The following is a 21,747-nucleotide window of genomic DNA, read 5'->3' as shown; positions in this document are numbered from 1 at the left end:
AAATGTCGTAGTCTCCATAGTCATTTCTGAGGACCAGCAACCTCAGGAAAAGGGATGTGAAGTGACAAAAAAAAAAATCAACACAGTACTAAAATTTAGCAGAAGACATGGTTATTTAGTGGTCCTTTTACTCTCCCAGGTTTAGTTTCTTAAATCCAATGTGAGGGAGGTTTTTTTGGAAGAATCCTTTTTTTTTTAAAGCACAGATCTGAATCCAGGGGGAGAAGTATTATAGATTGGATCAAAAAAGCCTGATGTAAGAGGCTAAAGGAAAGAACAGAGCACGGGTGAATAAGGATTAAACTCGCTGGAATCAACCTGCACAAACATCTTGCAAAGGTAATGAAGGTTAAAAAAAATAAAAAAGTGTTTAAAGTGTTGTCAGACGGGTGAGTAAAATAAACATTTCAGGAGACGGTATTTGTGAAAAACTTTCGGCTGCTGCAGGCACCTCCAGGACAATCTCATTGGAAATATTCTCTAAAGTTGGGTCATGAAATTATTAGAAGAATGGTGCATAGATTGAAAAAGAGAAATATAGTTGATTCATGGGTGCCTTCAGATGAGGAAAGAAAAAAAAAAAAAACAGGCTCGGCCTTCGCTACAAAGCAAAAAAGAAACTTAGCAGATTTCTCATCAGAGGGTAAAGAAGCCTCTGGGAAAGAAACAGATTGATGCTACCAAGTTGTTTAAGATAATAACTACCTCCAAAGCACAAAGCTGTGGTTGGAGGTTAAGAAAGTAGCCTATGAGCAATTTACACAGAATAGCTACAAAAGAGACCACATCGCTAGAGGTAGGAATGAAAGCACGTGGTGACGGCTAGTTATTTTATTTTATTTCTTTAATTCAAGGAAAACAGAAGGCACAGCCACTAGCTAAATTAGGAAGAATAAGATGAAGACATATGGATAGATGGGATTCAGCCCTGGGGAAAAACAAATCAGCCTTTAGCGCCCTGGGGTGAGGAAGAGCAAACCGTGATGGGCCATATGTCCTCACCCGACCACCGGGGAGAAGAGGAAGGATTCGGGATAAGCGAGGTCCTGCACTGAGCACGTTTTGGGCCATCCCTTCAAGCGGGGTCACTCAGCTGCACCGTGCCATCCTGCTGGGGATGGACCCCAAACGGGGATGTCCATCTTCTCCGGAGAGTAGCATCAAAGCAAGGGACGTTGCAGGGCTTTCCAGGGAGAATTTCACGGCCTACCAGGAAAAACAATGGTTTTGGGGTTTGAAATTTCATGTGTTGCCAGTCAAAGGAGGGAGGACGGTGTCAGCACACCCTGCGCATGGGGCAGGGAGGGAGAGGAGGAAAAACCAGCATCCCAGGGACACCACAACAGTCCAAGGCCACCGCAGAGACAAGAGCTGTGGAGATGACATACATAGATGGTTTTTCATCCTTTGATCTCACTGCCAGCAAGAATTCTGAGAGTTTCTCAAAATCCTCAGGCTGTCACGGGTCAAATACCAAAGCCAAAATTTTCTTTTTCTGTAGGAATTTTTCCCCAAAGGACCTTGGCTATTTTGAAGAGACATCAAGTAAGTGGGACCTGAATCACCACCAGGCTATGGTGGTGTAAAACCATGGAAAAGCAGAGCAGTCAGTCGGGTGCCTGGTCTCAGTTTCCCTCACGAATTTCTGTTCAGTCTATTGCGGAGTTCAAATAGCTATTTGGGCCACTTAGAAAATGAAGATAAAACGCATAAGGCACCACAAGAGTCTTTCGGAAAGGCGCACAGCATCACCAAATCCTTCCCATTTTTAATATTTCCACTTCCCCTTCTAAACTTCTTCTTTAAACTGGAAAATAATGAGAAAATGTGCTTCCTTGAGACAAGCTGGTACTATCGGCTAAGCAACCTCACATTCATCGTAGCACTCCAAGTACTCTGGAATGCTTTTCAGCCCGGAGGATAATAGTATTAGACGACCAGAAAGGCTGTCCTGTAAAAAGACTGTTATTATGATTTCCAGTCTCAGAAGTTGGCTTAATCCAGCTGAGCACACACATGTTATTTAGAGAGGAGGCTGAGCTCAGACACTGCTATCATCGTCATCTTTCTTGCAAATGAAGAATTCAGCCGGTGAAAGGCAAGTCACGTTTTTTTTGTGTCCTAAGCCCTGCAAACACTGGCTGTTCCACTCGTCTTTGGGCGAGCGTCTGGAGCTGCTGAATGCTGGGCTGTTTGTTCGGATTTGCATCTGTCTAAAAAAAAAAACAACCCCATTTTTTCTCTCTTGGCCCCTAATCAATCAAACGGCAAAAGATGCGCTCCCTGCACCCTCCAAGGAAAACAGATACATCCCCCCACAAAAGGCAAAGCGTGAACACGGGGGTTAATGAGAGGTGGTAAGCTGCAAATCGTGTAACGGGAACATTTTTTTTCTCTTCTCTCTGCTTGAAATTTCATGCTGCTCTTCCTCTGCCCGTGGAACAAAAGAAGAGGCAGCGATGCTCTGAGTTTGGGGAGGAAAAAAAAAAAAAAAAAAAGAAAAGAAAAGAAAATCTGGGATTGTTCCCAGCATAAGAAAAATATGTTTGGAGGATTATTTGGGGGGTTTGCACCTTGGCTTGTGAAGGCAGAGCTGCACAGCTTCTATCCCAGGGTTTGGGCAGAACGGCTCCCTCCCGAAGGACCACTTCTCCCACCCACATCTCCCCAGGCCAGCAGGACCCGTCTCACGCCCCAGCACACGGAGGACCGGCAGCCGGGCGCCCATCCCTGCGGATCGGCTCGTGGCTGGCACTGCTGCCAGGGCGGGGTGAGCCCTCCAACCCCATCCTTCACCTTCCATGGGGTGGTACTGCTCTTCACCACACGCTGCCCTCGCGGCACCTGGAGTGAAGATACCTCTGCAAACACCCAGCACAGATGTATTAATTACACCTATTTGTTCTTGCACCGATAGCGTCTCTGCTAACGCTCCCCCTCCACGCCATGTCCCCAGCCACAATTTTGCTGGCCAAAATGGCATAGTGTCCCTCCATCCTTCCGTTGGCATCCCGGGCAAGGAGCCGTCGGGTGCTCAGTTGGGTACCAGGATGGGGGGACAGCTGTTCCCCCACCTCAGTCGCAGGGAAGCAGCTTCAAACGAGCCAAACCCCAGCAAGCAGCAGCTCTTCCCCAGGCAAGCGCTCCCTCCCTGGCACGTTTTCCCACGGGAGAGGAGCACAGGGACCTTAAAATAAATCTGTCTTTTTAAAGCAGCGATGCTAAATGGAGGTTTGAGATCAAAGGCTGGGATTCTCACATTTTGCCAAGATAGACATATCCATTCACGAGATTTTTGGTGTAACAAAATACTTGCTAATGAAGAGGATCATAATCTTATTACTAGCCCCAACCTACAACAGTATGTCATTCCAGAGCGGGCTAGAATATGCCCTAGTTTAGGAAGTTGCACAGTAGGCTTCGTTTTTGATTTAATGAGCTGTGATTGTATTTATTTTCAGCGGCAACTATGCCCGCTAAATTTTTGTTTAAGGTCTGATCGTTAACGACAGCAATCGACAGGAAGGCTGAATTTGGGTTGAAGGGAAGGAAAACGAGGAGAGTGTCTCTGGGATTCGGTCCCCAAACACATGGATGCAAGGCGATCAGCGGGGACTGAGTTGTCTCCACTTTTGCATTGCCATCCAGCGTGACCTGGACAGGCTGGAGAGCTGGGCAGAGAAGAACCAAATGAGGTTCAACAAAAGCAAGTGTAGGGTCCTGCACCTGGGAAGGAAGAATGCCAAACACCAGTATAGGTTAGGGGCGGACATGCTGGGAAGCAGCTCTGAGGAGAAGGACCTGGGGGTCCTGGTAGACAGCAAATTATCCATGAGCCAGCAGTGTGCCCTTGTCGCCAAGAAGGCCAATGGCATCCTGGGCTGCATAGGGAAGACTGTGGCCAGTAGGTCGAGGGAGGTCATTCTCCCCCTCTACTCTGCACTGGTGAGGCCACAACTGGAGTACTGTGTCCAGTTCTGGGCTCCCCAGTTCAAGAGGGACAGGGAACTACTGGAGCGAGTCCAGCGAAGGGCAACCAAGATGATTGTGGGACTGGAGCACCTCCCTTATGAGGAAAGGCTGAAAGAGCTGGGACTCTTTAGCCTGGAGAAGAGAAGGTTGAGGGGGGACCTGATTAATGTTTACAAGTACCTAAAGGGTGGGTTTAAGGAGGACGGAGCCAGGCTCTTTTCAGTGGTTCCCAGTGACAGGACAAGGGGCAATGGGCACAAGCTAGAACATAGGAAGTTCCGTTCAAATACACGGAAAAACTTCTTTACAGTGAGGGTGGCAGAGCACTGGAACAGGCTGCCCAGGGAGGTTGTGGAGTCCCCTTCTCTGGAGATTTTCAAGACCCGCCTGGATGCAGCCCTGAGGGATGTGCTTTAGGCAATCCTGCTCTAGCAGGGGAGTTGGACTAGATGATCTCTAGAGGTCCCTTCCAACTCTGAAGATTCCGTGATTCCATGATTCCGTTTGATGATGGTTTTTAAGCTGCTGCTCCCCTGAGCGAGGTGATTTAGACATGAGAAACAGCAAAGACTTCTGCAGTTATGGAATGGGGCACAGAGGAGAGGCAAGTGTGGGAAATCAACCGGAGGGGCCAAACCTGCCTCTTGGGGACACGCAGAGCTGGGATGAGCCGCGGTGGGATGGGGCCATTGCCCAGCCTCTGCTGTCAAGATTCCAGAAGTTCTAAGATGGGGGACACACATCAGTAGTGTGCTACAACTGAGCAAGACCTGCCAGACAAGCGAAATGGAGAAGAGAGGGGAAGAGAAATACAAACGGAGACGTATACCATGAAAAAAAACAATTGCTATGGCAGAGCTGGTTGGTGTAGGCACTGCTCCAGCGTGAGATGGGGCCCCACGTGGCAGGGTCTCCCCAGTAGAGGTTAGGGGCTGGCCTGCTGGAAAGCAGCTCTGCAGAGAAGGACCTGGGAGTCCTGGTGGACAACCAGTTGACCATGAGGCAGCAATGTGCCTTTGTGGCCAAGAAGGCCAATGGTCTCCTGGGGTGCATTAGAAAGAACGTGGCCAGAAGGTCGAGGGAGATCATCCTCCCCCTCTACTCTGCCCTGGTGAGGGGTCATCCTTCCCCTCTACTCTGCCCTGCTGAGGCCACATCTGGAGTCCTGTGTCCAGTTCTGGGCCCCCTGGTTCAAGAAGGACAGGGAACTGCTGGAGAGAGTCCAGCGGAGGGCTACAAAGATGATCAAGGGACTGGAGCACCTCACTTTTGAGGAAAGGCTGAGAGACCTGGGTCTGTTTAGCCCGGAGAACAGAAGACTGAGAGGGGACCTCACCAATGCCCTCCCTGCCTCCAGTGCCGTGTCCTGCCTGGGTAACTGGAGCTGGGCCGCTGAGCAAGCAGGGCAAGGCTCAACCCAGACATCTCTCCTCCACGCTCTTTTTGCAGTTGATCTTTTTTTTCTCTGCGTCCAGCCTTATGAAGGACGATCTGCTCCGTGTTTGACAATGTCAGCCCCAAAGGGTTCCAGCACTGGTTTATTCTCCAACGTCGGAGAGTGCACACACCGACACATCCATGTGCATGTATGTCCAGGCAGGACGTCCATGCGGTGCATGACGGAAACAGATATGCGGACAGACACACGGACAGACGCACACTGCCAGTTGTAGCTCTTAAAAGCTTCTCGTGTACCGTATTAGAACGAGCAAATAGGTGCGGATGAACAACCCTTGCAACCCAAATTCCCTGTGATCCTACTATAGATGCTCAAAAAAACCCACCCAACTGAGCGTCACGAGTGACAGGAAACGGAACAAATCCCAGGGAAGTGTCTGCTTTAGAGGTCGTCGCAGGGTATCCATGACCTTTTTCAATGAAAAGATGAAATTCCCCCGCTCCCCCACGCTTTGCCCCTGCTGATCCTGTGGGTCTCAGCCGGAGGCAGGGCTTTTCGCTTGCGCCAGGCACCCAGCAGCAGCTTGAGAGCTCCAGCGCCTGCGAATTCCCGCGGCAAATGTAAAAAAGCACTTAAAGCCCTCTTTCTGTTTTAAAAAGCTGCTTTTTACGACGGCCGCCTGCCTGCCGGGGTACCTCTCCTCTCCTCAATGGCATGTGGGGTGGGGGGGTATCCCCTACACCCCCCTGACTCGCCCATCTCCAAAGCTGGAGACAAGCCCCGGGGGTGATGGTGGTTGGGGACGGGCTGGGACGGGGGGGTCGAAACCTCGGGGAGCTGCTGGGCGGCTCAAGGGGCTCATTGTGCCCGGGGAGGGGGGAGGGGGGCGGTGCTGACCCCCCCTCCCAGCCGGGGCCGGGGCCGGGGCCGGGGCGGGCCGGGGCGGTGCTGTCCCCCCGTCGGGGCCGGGGCTGGGGCCGGGGCCGGGGCCGGGATCGGGGCGGCGGCGGAGGCCGGGGTAGCTCTCCCTGCCGCGGCAGCCATGGCGGAGGGCTCCGAGAAGGTGCCCATCGCCCGAGCGGGGCCCGACGATGTGGAGCAGTGTCTGCCCCCCGTGAGTGCTGCCCGGCGGCACCGGAGGGGCGGGATGGGACCCAGCGGGTCGGGTCGGGTCGGAATGGGACGGGACGGGGCGGGACGGGACCGAGCGGGTCGGGGTCGGAAGGGTTGGGATAGGATGAGATGGCTCAGGACAGGAAGAGATGGGATGGGATGGGATGGGATGGGATGGGATGGGATGGGTCAAGACGGGCCGGGATGTGTCGGGACGGGACGGGACGGGACGGGACGGGACCCAGCAGGTCGGGATAGGATGAGATGGGTCAGGACGGGTCGAGACGGGACGGGACGGGACAGAGCAGGTCGGATCGGGATGGGATGGGTCGGGATAGGATGTGACGGGTCAGGACGGGGGCGGGATGGGTAGGGACGGGATGGGTCGGGACCGGACCGAGCGGATCGGGATGGGATGGGTCGGGCCGGGATCGAGGAGGTCGGGTCGGATCGCATCGGGACGGGACGGGACGGGTCGGATCAGGGTGGGTTGGGTCGGGCCGGATCAGAACCGAACGGGTCATGTCGGGTCGCATCAGGACGGGTCGCATCGGGACCGAACGGGTCGGGTGGGGTCAGGACCGGGATGCGGAGAACCCGGGGGGTCAGGACGGGACGCCGCCTTCCGCTCGGCCGGGGACCGAAGGGGGGGTCCCAGGGCGGGGGTCCCTGCCGGGCCGGGGGGGGTCCCTGCCCCGCAGCCATCACCGCGCTCTCCCCAGGCGTACGCGGCGGCGGCGGCGCCCCCGGGGCCGGGGCGGCTGCTGAAGGCGGGGGCCGCCGTGCTGATCGCCGGAGCCCTCCTGCTGCTGGCCGGGGCCATCGGCGCCTTCTACTTCTGGAAAGCCACCGAGCGGCAGGTGAGGGCGAGAGAGCCTGGAAGCGCATCCTCGCATGGAGACAGGGTGCGGGGAGGTTTTCAGCTGGTTTTATGGAAGAGGAACAGGCTGGAAACTTTTCTTGAGAGGTCGATAAAGAGGTCTTTAAGCAGATCTTTATTTTCTCCATGCTTAAAAAAAAAAACCCAAGAAATCCACCCCCCAAAAAACCCTATAATCATTATCTTTACTGGCTGTTTGGATGGAGCCTCGTGGAAGCACATTTATTAACGAACATGAAACGTAACTTTGAGAGCACAGATGCCACATTGATTTCTGCTCGCAAACCCTCAGCAAGCTCAAACCCCAACAAGTCCCCGGGGATTCACATCCTGGACAAACTCCAGCTCCCAGGACAAAAAAAGCATTGAAAGGGGAAAATTCCTTTTTCACATCATCTGCATTCTTGGTCCAGATCATACCTGGACCCTCAAATATGTAATGCTATATTTAACCCATTAATAGGCACCATTATTTCACCCTGGTGGTTTGTATGACTGTGCATACACATAGACTTTTATGGTTAGCAGCTGTGCAGCAATTTTTGAAGTCATGATAAGTTTTCTTATTTACGTTTTTCTGGGGTACAGGGAAAACCCTGTATGCAAAGAACAAATCCGAGAAGCTGCTGATCAGTTTAAGAGCACTAGAATGTGATTAAATAATAGCTTTCCTTTCTGTTTACATAAGATTTTGTTTAAAACATATTTGAAACATGATGGTGCGTACGTGAATGGAACTTGCTCCCTACGTGCAATTAGTATCTTTGAATTTACTTTGGAAGAAGCTTTGTACCGCCTCCAGCCCCGCGCCAGAACCCATCAAGGAGAGCCTTGTGCGAATCCCAGCAGCCAGAGCAGAGGTTCCCCCTGCGAGATACACCCACGCACAGGGGGATAATTCACATAATCAGAAAGTACAAGTTTTTACACCAAAAAGACAGGACACATCGCTGACCTCTGGGACGTGCCATAAGAGCCATCTGCTTCTCTTGGCTTTTGAAAAGGGAAGGGGAGCCGAATGGGGAGGGAGGCAGGGAGCAGGTACAGCATATTCAGCTCTGAGCGAGTGTCAGAGTACAGGACAAAGTTTCCCGTTTTTTATGGCTCCCGTTGTCTAAATTCTGCTTTGCAAAATGTGTCACATCCATAGCTGTCACTAAGCTTCAAAGCTGATCTCCAGGTGAAGACATGGGGAAAGCTTAGAGTTATTTTTCCAAGCTGCCTTCAAAGTCAGAAAGCTACGCTTGCCGTGCAAATGTTTAGGAAGCAACTGTAGAAATTATATTTAGGGTCATTCATAAAAAAATTAAGGTATTTTTATTGTTACTATTTTTATTTTAAATCTTTAAATTCTCCTATAACGGATGAGGGTAACAAAATCTCAACTCTAGCTCAGCCCCTGGCAGGGGACACCTTGTACACTGGTCCGGTTTTATGGACCATGTTCAACAAGAGTCCTAGACAGCCGAGAATACGGGACTGAATCTGTATAGCTGAGGAACCATAAATCTTTAGCACCTTAAGATTTTCCTGAGCGAAGGTGAGAGAAGAAGAAATTTGTCTCTAGCTGTCAGTGTAAATTCTTCATTAAAATGCTGCAAGGCTTTTTTTAAGACCAAAAGTAAACTGCTTGGGCAGCACTTTTAGCAGAGCTGCACAAGAGAATCGCAAAACCCCTCCAGATTGTGGTTCTCCAGCAAATACAAACCACACTGCAGCTTCCCTCATTGAAAACAGGATAAGAGCAAATTCGCTGACAAGGAAAATAGGAGTCTATACAACTTCACATCCAATTTAAACAAAGTTCACGTCCATTACAAGCTAGGAAGCATGTTCATATTCAAGAGGAACCCATTTTCCTGCACCTCAGCAGAACATTGCAAGAGATAAATAGGGGTTGGCCTCCTTCAGTGCAGGATGCTCACTCCTGCTCTCCCCTTGGGAATCACGCCAGCATAAGAAGCGACTTCTAAAATATGGCCTTGGAGAAGGTTTTTAAGTCAGAGTGAGCCTGGATGTGGATTCGCCCCACATTGTTTTTGAAGTAAAACTGCAAGTGGCCCCTGGAGGAAGGACCTCAGGAGGTCTCTAGTCCTACCTGCTGCTCAGAGCAGGGACGGCTGTGGGGTCAGAGATGGTTGCTCAGGGCTTTATCCAGTCAGGCCTTGAAGGCTTCCAAGGATGGAGACTGCACAACCTCCCTGGGCAACCTGCTCCACTGCTGGCCTGCCCCAACGATCAAGTGTTGCAGTGGGGTGGCGGTGGCTGCTGGAGGGTTATCAAATGCCTACGGAAATAGAAGTTAGGAGCAGAATAGGATTGTAACAGTCAGATTGACCCATTGCCTGGTGTAGGAGGAAGGCAATAGGCAATTGCTGACATGTGCTACTGCTCTTTTATCGATTCCAGGTGTACAATGTTCACTATACAATGAGCATTAACGGAAAAGTACAAGATGGATCGATGGAAATAGATGCTGGAAACAACTTAGAGACATTCAAAACGGGAAGCGGGAGTGAAGAGGCTGTTGAAGTTCATGATTTTCAGATTGTAAGTACCACCACACTTGCCCTTCATGTAACATGCTCCAGCGCTGGACTCTAAGGATACCCTGCCCTGCCCGGACTTCACTGCCCCAGCGGGTCTCAGGTTCCAGCCCCCAGCTGGCTGGAACCACAACCACTCACACTCTCCCAGCTTACCTTTACAAGGCAGGCCATTTCCTCCAAAACAAAGTCTAAGTGCCTTTTGGGGACAGGTCGTGCCAGGTCCCACTCCGGGAAGCAGTATGGATTAGGCTGCACCGGGTTTGGCTCCGCGTAACACTTTTCCTTTTCAAGCCACTGAACACAGCTGCAACATGTGCCCTTGGGGTCTTGCTAGAAAAACGTTCCCGGAGGCTGTGACACAGTCCCTGCGTGATTTCATGTGATTTGAACCAAAAAAACCACCTCCCCCTCCCCAAAACATCACCATTTTAGGAGCACAGGGTGAACACTGTAAGTCGAGTAGATGCCAGGAGAGATGACTATACAGTGCTGGACTCGGGCAGCATCTCCACAGCTTGGCCTGAGTTCATCCCCAGGGGAGAGGATGGAGGCATTTAGCACAGCTTAAGCATCCGTGCACCAAACGCACAGTGCTGGGCCACTTGGGCTGACAGCAAACACACTGGGGTAGCCCAGGGGGTTGGCTGCGGCAGCTCAGCACAGAGCCTGGGCTAACAGATGCCGAACCTCAGCGGAGCAGTTCACCGAGCTGCACCACCTTTGATCTACCAAAGGCACATCTAGGTGATCTTGCAGAAACCTATTTATAGGGCCCCGATCCTGCGATTGATGTTCTCAGGGGTGAAACGCTCTACTTAGCTTCAGAGTTAAGTCCTCTGTAAGTCCAAGCAACACCTAAAATAGAGGTGGTGCTGTCAGGAAGACTTGCCCAGGGCTTCTGGAGCAGCCAGTTCCCACTTGCTGAATCCAGAACGGTGAGGAAATTCAGCTCCTTGGTTTCTCGGGAGTACAAACAAATCCACTCCAGGAGACCCAGGACCCCGACTTATCCTGACAGCTGCAGTCCAGCCTTTGTGAAACTCTCGTTAACATCACCATAGCAACATTATTAGCAGCTGAATAACAGCACCCACAACGAGGTCTTCTCATTTGCCTTCACCATTCCACATCTGCACAAAAGCACAACTGATGTCCTCCACGTGTGCCTCTAGTAAGCCACCGTCTGTCACAACCCGGTCAGAAATCAGCTCCCAACACCGACCAGGAAAAGGCACCTCCCAGGGATTGTGCAATTACAGCTGGCCGGGGACAGGCTCAGCCAGGGCAAAAGGATGCTGCCAGTTGGGCTTTGCGCCAAAAATGCACATCAAGGAGAAAGAAATGGAAGAGATGCGCTTCCAACGGCCAAGCATTTACATTAGCAGCTCCAGATTGACTGGCACCGCTCCAACAATTGCACGCTGGGCGAAGACTTGGATTTGGCAATATTAGGATGCTCCTAGCACGCTTGGTGCACCACGAAGTCTCATTCCCCTGTGCGCTCATCCCTGCATAGCCATCCCCTCTCTCGCCGCTTCACAATCAGTCGTTTTGTTTCGATGGGCGTCTGTCCAACTGTACAGGACTTGCAGGTGCACGGGAGGAGACTCAGGCGCCTCAGTACTGTCCATCTGAAGCCCCACTAGATGCCTACAGTACCTACGATGCCCATACAAGGCAGATGAGAGAGGCTGTGATGACACCCATGCCTCCCTGGCCCGGCAGCTAGAGGCCAGGCAGAAAACCAGCATATCTCAAATGGCACTAGGTATTTATATTTAGGTGGTCGAATGGAGCTTATGCAACCCTATGAGAAACATGCAAACCTTGCCATCTCCAAGAAAGCATCTGAATTCATAACATAAAGGAGAGCTCTTTTACAGGTACCCCAAAACCTACAGCAGAAACATGGAAACTACAGACGAGGTTCCCCTGCCCAAGTGCTGGCATAAGGCTGGCAGATACAACCCCGGACCTACAGGAGACCTGCAGCCCTCTGGAGCTGCTGAGATACCCTTCTCTTGCTTTAAACTAGACATCCATGGTTTAGACAACTGCCTTTCACCCTCCTAGGCCAGATGAAGGAAGTCCCACACACAGATTTCTGCACCAAATTCCCCGTCACGAGCTTCCCCTCGCTGTCACAGCCACTTATGTGTATAAATTGGACCGAGCTGCCCCCATATTTTTGTTCAGTCTGTGTCACAAGGGTATCGCACTGCCAGCTAACACAATTTCGAAGCTGCCTACGTTGGGTGCTAAGTTACGGTTCAAATCGTGTCAACTAATTCCTTAACAGAGCTACTTTGAGTAGCCTACAGCTGGCATGGAGGCACTTATATAAAACACCCCCATCCTTCAGAAATGATGGAGTGAAAACTTCTAGACCCATTTGACCAAAACTGTAAAGCTAAAATGAAGAGGGAAGAGCATTTTATTGCAGCTGGTTTTAAGTAAGATTTAACCTTCAGACTAAAAATTCAGTGGGAATTTCAGCTGAGCTCGAGCACTTTCTTGGGGGCGGTGGGGAGCTGGAGGGCTGCGCACAACCCCCTGCCTTCTGCTTTTCCAGGGCATAACTGGAATCCGTTTTGCTGAAGGAGAAAAGTGTTACATCAAAGCTCAGCCGAAAGCTCACGTCCCCGAAGTTGATGCTATGACTAAAGCGAGCCTCTCATCCGAGCTGGTAAGGGGTAATTTAACTTATTTTTTAAAAACAAATCTTTGTATGGAGAGGGACTTAAAGGGGTATTTGAATACAAACAAAAATGACATATGAAAACCACTGAAGAAGTCACAGAATCGCGGAATGGCAGGGGTTGGAAGGGACCTCTGGAGATCATCTAGTCCAACCCCCCTGCCAGAGCAGGGGCACCTAGAGCAGGTTGCACAGGAACGTGTCCAGGCGGGTCTGGAATGTCTCCAGAGATGGAGACTCCACCACCTCTCTGGGCAGCCTGTTCCAGTGCTCTGCCACCCTCAAAGTCAAGAAGTTCCTCCTCATGTTTAGGTGGAACTTCCAATGCTTACGTTTGTGCCCATTACCTCTTGTCCTGTCACTGGGCACCACTGAAAAGAGCCTGGCCCCATCCTCCTGACACCCACCCTTTAAGTATTTGTAAGCGTTGATAAGATCCCCCCGAGTCTTCTTTTTTCCAGACTAAAAAGACCCAAGTCCCTCAGCTTTTCAAAGTCATAGAACCATAGAATGGCTTGGGTTAGAAGGAACCTGCAAAGCCATCTAGTCCAACCCCCTGCAATGAGCAGTCATCAGTGGAGTGTTGAGGGTTCATTGACTGATTGCAAGGGGTCCCTGAAAGGGAAGAAAAGCAAGACTGGTGACAGAGATGCACTTATTATGCTGCATCCAGGGGCATGGTGGGAGTCTGCAGGCTGGGGCGTGGGGGAAGCCATGGACCAGCATCTAGCAGATCCACAGGAGACCTCAATGACAAGCGTATCTGGCTGAGATCAGGCTGCACACAAGGCTGGAAGGGAGAGCGTGGAGGAAGCAACTGCTTTAGTCAATGCAAAGAGGGATAGTGGTAGATCCCAGAAGATTTCTATCAACACTCTTGAGCAGAAGCAGGGACTCCATTGCTCAAGTCCTCTGAGATAGTCAATAAGGGGGAACTGTGGAAAACATTATTGCAAAAATTTAGCTAACTCATAAGAAATAAGAGCTAAAAAATTCAAGAATTTGCCTTCTTAAATGGCATCAGGCTTCATTCTAGGACATCGTGTTAACTAAGTTTCATGGAATCTGCATCGCAACCACCACAAAAGCTGCAGTTCTCACCCAGATACTGTCAAAACCTCTCCTTACCTCACATTTGTAAAAATGCCCATGGCTTTAGGTGCGCAATGCCTGAGTTTCCCAGAGCTCAGACCCCCAAACCCATCGCTCAGACAGGAGTGGCTCCGGTGCCTTCAGTACAGCTGAGCCTGGGCACTGGCAGGGGCTCAGCCACCGGCAGGAGATCACAGGAGTTCCGCAACCCCTTTCCCTGGGTTTGCTCTGATCCAGAGAAAATAAGAGCAGATACAATTAATTGGCAGAGCGGCACTGTTAAGGCTGCACCTGCCTGCAATGCTGCCGTGATTACTAAACATCTACTTTAAAATGAATAGAAAAAAGGCGTGCCTAAATCCAGTCAGCAAGGCACCAGCAATGCTAAAAGGCCCCTGAAGTTGGTGAGGTTTTCCCCATGATGGGGAAGAGATCTTGCCCAAATCCCAGGCAAGGACCCAGATCTTTCCCGCCTTGCCTTATTTTAAAGGCAGGCTGGGCTTCTTGACTTCATTAGCACTATTGCCTACAGTCAAGGTTTCAATTTTTCATCTTTTCGTAAGAATAAAGTCACAGTCCTGAAGACGTTGTCCTAAAATAGTCAAAAAGTTATTTCTAATCTTCCACCTGGCTACAGTATACTTATTTCCTTGTCCTGTTTTCTCTGCATCTTCTCCAAAGATGCATCACCTACACAACCGCTGCAACAAATCGTACGCACGGAGGCCAAACCAAGCCGCCGACTCAGTGCTACCATTGGGATATTAACCTTTCCCTGTTGCTCAACTTTCCAGTTTAGATGCACAACGGGAACGGCCAAGTAGTATTTATTTTTCTAGAGCAAGTCCCCTCTCTGTATTTAGGAGAAAGTACGTATTCTTACAACATGCATCATAACCAACACTGCCTATAAAAAAATGGTTGATCAAAATAAGCTTTTATAGATACCCAAACTCCGCCGGCTCACAAGTCAGGATCATCTCAAACAGAAACAAAGGATATTTTTATTTCTGAAAATTAGATTCAGATATTTCTGATGCTGATAAAAGCTTAAGTGGGAGAATATAAATAAAGAGCACTTCTCACTAGACAGATTGGATTGAGAACTTAAATGACTTGAGACCTACAAAAGAAATCAATAAACACATTAAAGGAACAGCAACGCGACGGAATAAATTGATCTAGTCAGTTATATAACAAGTTTTGATGACTTTTATGGAAGCAATTTAGAATTTTAACTTTGAAATCATACTGGTTTTCATGATTCACAAGTTGGTTTTCTTTTAATATTTCACTGTTGCTATAAAATACTTACACATTTTATGTAAAGTAATACTTTGAACTAACAACTTTAAAGAATCAATCACTGGCATTTTCCTACATTACTTTGAAGATATGAACCAAAAACCTGCAGGGTACACTTCAAAAAGGCAGGCTCCTTTAACTCGCACTTCAAGCTTTTGGTCAATTGAATTGCTTTCACCAAACGAGACCTTTAATCAGACCGATCATGTTGCCTTAAAACTGGAAGCTGGAGCAGTTCTCAAGGTATAATCCTCTCCAAAGCTTTTGAATGAGATTTTTTTTTATTTTTTTATTTCCCCCCTATTGTAAATACAGTTAACTCTTGAGAGTACATCAAATGAGAACGGGGCATGATGAAAGATTAGGGTCTTGATTTTAGCTGGTGTATTTCATTGCTGCTCTGCTGAAGGTGGTAAATCTTCACAGTTTCTACCACCTGAAAAATCTGGTGCTTTGGGCTGAAAGATCTCCAACGCCTAGTCCTTGCACAGGGGGCAAAAGCCTTCCAAGAGAGAGACGGGTGAAATTTTAGCCCTAGCAAAGCTGACAGTAGTTTTGCCGTTCATTGCAGTGGTGGCAACCGTTACTCGGGCTTTGGCTCGGTACAACCCATTCACATTCATGAAATACAAGGATGCTCAGTATTAGCTGCAGCAGGTGATTATTCAGTTTGATGCTCAAGAATTAGCAGCAAGCAGGCACCTGACTGTTCACTGAGCTAGCAAAGGATTTATGCTCTTCTATTTGCAGGAAGATGAAATCATGCCTGTGAGATTTGACGAAAACTCCCTTATCTGGGTGGCTGCAGACGAGCCTATCAAGCATAACAGTTTCCTAAGCCCCAAAATTTTAGAGCTTTGCGGGGATCTTCCAATTTTCTGGCTGCGACCAACGTATCCCAAAGGTAACGCTTCTTTTATTTGAAAAGTATGTTATCCCTCCCTTCATCTAAATACCTCCCCCAAATCAGGTTTGCCACCGAGACTTGCACATCTGGAACACCAGGATCCTTTCCTCCTTTGCCCAGCCTGTCTTCCCAAGCCCTTGCGGGCTGGTGCCAAGACTGCAGGTTTGGAGTTTATCCATGCTTCCTAGATGTTTTCCATATTTGTATTTCCTGAGACAATTTATATAGCCCATGTGGGTGGCTTACTATGAGATGAAACCGTTCCAGAGAGGTCAGCCTCCTCCTACAGAAGGACAAGACTTACACTAGCTTAAACAAGGCTTAAACTAGCCCCCAAAACGTTTAGGCAGCTGACAGCAGGATATCAGGTACCTACAGGTATCAGGAACACTATACCTGGACAAGAATTGGGGAATATCAAGCTCCTGATCTGGGACCATAGCCTGTCCTGTTCTCTACCCAGCTTCTCCAGAGGATTTCACTGGAGTAGAGGGACAAGATGCTTTAGGTAGGCAACCGGCAAATGAAGTTTATGAGGTCCTGGTGGCAGTCCCAGGACTGAAGTTCTCCCATCACCCACAGCCAAGCTTAGCAAAAGGTGTTCAGGGGTCACCAGGGAGGCAGCAACTTCTTCAGGTAACTTCCAGGCCTGGGAGGAGAAGAGAAGGCTTGAAAAGATTTAACTCCTCCTTGGCCCAGTTAATACTGGACGCTCAAAGAGGGGGGGGGGGGGGTGGGGAAAAGAGGAAAAAAAAGAAAAGAAAAAAATCCCACCACATTTTCGAGCACCTGTGGATCCAAACTGCCAATATTTTCCACTTTTCTCACGACCCTGCATATCCCACTGGGCAACAAAGAGCAGTATCAAAGCTGTCCAGAAGCTGTTTCCACTAGTTTCACCAGCTGCCCTTGCGAGCAGGGCACCAGTCTGTCACAAAAGCACTTTAAAAAAAATGAGATGCACATGACCGGTCTTGCTAGTGCTGGCAGCTGCTGCCGAGTTAACATCAGTGACCACAGGGTGGCTCAAAAAAAAAAACCCCAAACCCAACCAAATCTCCTCACACCCGTTTTGTCTACAGGGGAGGAAAAAGCGGCGGGGGGGGAAGGCCATCTCACACCCCTTTGGACTGACACTGTCTGCAGATACAACACAGGGAGGCAAGCAGCTCCCATGGAGATGCTCATCAAGTTTGCCACCACAGTTTTGTCTCTCCCTCTGCCCCCCTCCCCCTTTTTTAAAAATATTTTAAAAAAAAAAAAAAATCACAAAAACCTTAGTGTGTGGATAAATACAAGGACACACTGAAGATTATCCTCCTGTGATTATTTCTTCAGATAGCCCAAGGAGAGAAATGAAGAGAAACAAACGCCAATCAGAATCAAACTTTGATACAGAAGACTTGGGAGCTGCTACTGAAGAAGTAAACACCAGATCGCCCACCACGCAGCTGACTCGAGAGCTCCATCACCAATCTAACGAGACCAGGCCAATGGGACAAGAAACCGATGAAACGCTTAATCCGGACAACCCATATAATGTAAGTATTTGCACTGTAATCTTCTTTCAGAGCCCAAGACTGTTGTAGACAGGTAAATACTGGTGATGGTGGGTTTTGTTTGTCTGTCTAATCTGCACAGTCTTTGGCTGTTCAGCTTTTCTCCGAAAGTAGAGACTTGTAAAACACCTTCCAAGAAGTTTAAAAAAAAGTCTTCCCCCAGTCCTCTTCTCTCTCCCTCAACATAGTTTTCATTAGACTTCAGTCTGAAACAAGGACAAGTGCTTGAAGTGCCAAGATTACGGCAATTGGTGCCAAGTGGCTTTTCAGGGTTCCGATCCACATGGAAGCAGCACTAGCAAGGTTCCAACCAGGACGGCAACCATCTGAAAACAAACCAAAGCTGCTCTTGATCAGACAGCTGATCCCCATCATGTACTGACAGTGTAAAGAAAGAGTCCAGTAGGTAGAAACATAGTTTGCCCTCAAACAGAAATTAGTAACAGAAGTGACTACTACAGAGGAAAGCAGTAGTAGTGCCTGGTTGCAAAGAGATTAGGGTTAGGCCAAATAAATCTGTTTTCTCAGCCCCTACTCTATGAGAGTAAACAGTCCTAAGTCTAGCAAGCAATTCACAGAAGAGAACCCGTTCAGAGGCACCAACAGTGGGTGGAGGATGAGAATCTCAAAGTTTATTCTCGCACTTTGAGACGAAGCAGCCCACAGAAAGAGCACAGGAGCCGCCACGCTGAGCCCCAACACCTTTGTCGCGCCGCAGGAGACCTGACTGTACGGTAGGCACCTTCCAGTCTACTGCACCAGCGCCAGACAATTTACACCCACCATTTGGTGCAGCAGGAGCAAGTCATTTTAATACAACACTGTCACAAGATAAATGCCTCCTGCTTTGGAAGTAAGTCCCAGCTCTGACTTGACATTTATGCAACAGCAGGAGATCATTATACTGTGACAGCGTTCTGCCGAGTTGACATCCCTTAATTAAACTTAAATTAATCACTCCAAATAAAGTGGATCTAAATCGACTCTCTCACGAGGTCAGTAAAACAGCAGCGGCTCTGGAATGTTAACTTCTCACAGCTACTAACGGGACCATGTCCCATGGGGTTCAAGCTGCCCTGTCTCTGGAGGGCAGCGGCAGAACAACTGCCGCGGGTCCCTTCTTCCAGCCAGAGGGACCCCGGGCCGAACGGAGAACGTCTCATCAGACACGGTCACCAGACTTCCCTCAGCCTGCAGGGCAGGATTCACCTTCACTAGCAGTTCTTCCATAGATGCCTATATCCAAGCTTTCTTTAGAGGGAGACTCGTTCAATTCAAAAGGACCACTAATTACACTGTAGGCCTTTCCCGTAGGATGAAACGAATCCTCCCTAGAACCATTTCTCATCACCTGCTATGAGTAGAGTCTGGACAATGAGCACAGGTGTAGAAGGTCACACTGCTGATATCTGAATTCAAGGATGATGGATCCTGCCCAAGGAAATGACACCCTCCCTGCTCTCACAGCTAGGGGCCCGAACGACACCGAGCTGTCACTAGTGTCCCGTACAAGCCCAGACAAGACATGGCACCCCCTTTCTGTGCCTCACCTTTTCGGTGTGCTGCTAAGTTTTCTGAATGAAAAATGCTCAGGTAAAAAGCTAAGTGTTACTCTTCAATTTGTTCTTTGCTGCTGCTTTTCTTGAAATAACACCAATGGGAAAAGAACAAATGAGTTTCAAAAAGCAGAATATCCAGGTTACTTTTTCTCCCAGAAAGGAAGAAAGGAATTTTGAAGGGCAGTAGCAAAAGCCTGCCTTTACATATTTTTTTTACATATTTTATGCATGTCTTGCTCCACATAACTCCTTACTGTCAGATACAGAACAGGCAGAACTCTCACTGTCCACAATGCACCTAAGTGTAGCCAAGAGGAAAAAAAAAAAGCAGACTGAAGACAAGGGAGAAATATTCAGAAAACTTCAGTGTACTAGCTTCCTGAATTATTTCCTGGGAATGCTGTATAAAGCATTAAAATACAAAAATTAAAACAAAACATTAAAAACACAGCACACACTTCAGACATTGTCATCTACATAAAAGACCCAGACAACGGTCTTGAAATCTTTTCCATCGCTAGTATTTATTGGGAGTTTACTGGTTCTGGATCTTTTGCAAGGACTGTAGAAGAAAAATAATGAAGTAAGAGCTCCCTGTTGTTTCTTTCCATTTTACATGGGTGACTGCACCAATTCCACACTTCCACCAAACAGAGCAAGACAAAAGAGAAAAAAAAAATAAAGCAAGATGCACGGGTCAGTTAGTAGGAGTTCTGTTAACTTTGACAGGACCAAGATTTCAGTTTTTATCCTTTGTAGGGTTCTACATTCTGTGAGAATGAGAGCAGCGGGATGACGTTGAGTATTTTCCATTTCAGCAACTGGAAGGTGAAGGGATGGCTTTTGACCCCATGCTGGATCACCTGGGCGTGTGCTGCATCGAATGCAGACGAAGTTACACGCAGTGCCAGCGAATTTGCGAGCCTCTCATGGGCTACTACCCATGGCCTTACAACTACCAAGGCTGCCGTACCGCCTGCCGAATCATCATGCCCTGCAGCTGGTGGGTTGCTCGCATCATGGGTGTCGTGTGAGAAAAAGCATCCGGATCCTTGGCAAAAGAAGCAGGAATGCAACGACGACAAACTGGTAAAAGACTACAACCAAAGCAGCAGTACCAATCCTGGGTTTTAAAAAATAAATAAATAAATAAATAAATCAAAGTGTGCGTTACTGCACCAAAAGCAAAGTCAGATATTCTAACCATAAATAAAAATTTGCAGTTAACATTCCATTAGCTTTACAAGCGATAAGGGTATACGAGCACTTACTGAATTCAAAAAACTAAGACATCCCCAAAAAAGACAGTATTAAACTTTGCTCACAAACTGGTTTAGCAGTCCAGAAGCTTGCTCATAAATCCAAATTCAGCCTTTCGAAACAAAACCCTCTCTTTCCAAGCTAGATGTGAAAATTTACGTCCAATTAGGCAACTAGCTCAACTTGTACACTTGGGAGTACCTTTCATCCATGTAGCTTACTTAAATAAATCACAAGTTAAGTTGCTCCCCGTTGCTATTCATACCGAGTTGCCAGGTCATTATGAATGGTTATAAACCAATTACAGCATACCTTTCCCACAAAGCTGCTCCAGGGGACACGGGAAAGCGCATATTGTGCTAAATCGGAAACAAATGGCAGGAAAAGGGGCTGCGGAAGGGAATGTGCGTGGCCGCAGAATCAAAACCCTTCGCACATCCCAACATCAAAGAAACCTCTCCATCAAGAATCTTGTATCCATGATACCACTGTAGTGTCTAACAAGTATCTGCTATCCAGCTACTACGGCAAAAGTATTTACATGCAGTTGCAGACCAAAGAGTCTCAAGACCCTTCAGAATCTACAACAGCCACTGTATTTATAAATCCTTGAACTAGACACTTTTGACACAAGATTACAACCCCTCTTTATTCCACATGGATAGCAGCCATTCATGCTAGCTCCTTTAGCTTTGCTGAAGCTAACCTCCGTTCCCTGCAAGAGAAACTGCTTACCAGTAAGGAGAAAAAAAAAAAAAAAAAAAAAAAAAGAAAAAAGGTTTATAACCTCACCCTTTTTGCTTACTTGCAAAACTCTGCAATTACTGGGATTGATCCTATTACATATTAAATCTCGAAGGAAGGTACTAAGCTGAAACACTCACAAAGATGGAATGACTTAGGATTTCTAGTCTTGAAAAACAAAGACAGAGGTACTGCACTGCCTTCATCCATACTGTACGTCTTGAACTCTACCACTGAGTTTATGGAGCCATCTACACAGGCTTTAAACACACAATGGTCCAATTTTTCTTAAGTTCAGTTTCTGGAGCATTCATTTTTGTGACTAAACAGCTCTTGAGGTGTTGCAAGCCCAGTAATGTTATTAACACTGCGTGACACACAGAAAAGAGGAATTAATTTGACATAATCGTGGCTTAAAGAAAATAAAGACAACCTCATGTGGAATGCTAAACTGCATATCTAAAAAGCAAAGTGTTAAATGAGAATAAGATGAGAATAGAATTCAGTATTTTGCTCTATTGTAGTTGTTTTTTTTTTTTTTTAATATAAGCTTCACCTTCCCCTAATCTGAAGAACAGACTTGCTTTGAAATATTTAAATTAAAAACTTCTTAAAGTGGGATTTCAAGGCCTGTTAAATTTGAGTTTCTGCTTTTCAAAATGAAAATGACCTTGATCATTTTGTTGTTTTAGAAGTACATAATTCATATG

The 21,747-nt window shown here is 48.1% G+C and overlaps 1 protein-coding gene across 1 annotated transcript; it reads left to right on the top strand.

The window, feature by feature from the left end:
- The first annotated feature begins 6,394 nt into the window (after positions 1-6,394).
- CNMD (chondromodulin) lies at positions 6,395-20,067 on the top strand. Its single transcript, XM_054191191.1, has 7 exons — positions 6,395-6,485; positions 7,207-7,344; positions 9,774-9,914; positions 12,486-12,599; positions 15,759-15,912; positions 17,254-17,456; positions 19,852-20,067. The coding sequence occupies exons 1-7, from the start codon at positions 6,414-6,416 to the stop codon at positions 20,065-20,067; spliced, it is 1,038 nt and encodes a 345-aa protein (XP_054047166.1). The 5' UTR covers positions 6,395-6,413.
- Positions 20,068-21,747: the final 1,680 nt, after the last annotated feature.

This window comes from Rissa tridactyla, chromosome 1, assembly GCF_028500815.1.
Source record: "Rissa tridactyla isolate bRisTri1 chromosome 1, bRisTri1.patW.cur.20221130, whole genome shotgun sequence".
Taxonomy (NCBI): domain Eukaryota; kingdom Metazoa; phylum Chordata; class Aves; order Charadriiformes; family Laridae; genus Rissa; species Rissa tridactyla.
This window is presented reverse-complemented; position numbering and strand designations above follow the sequence as displayed.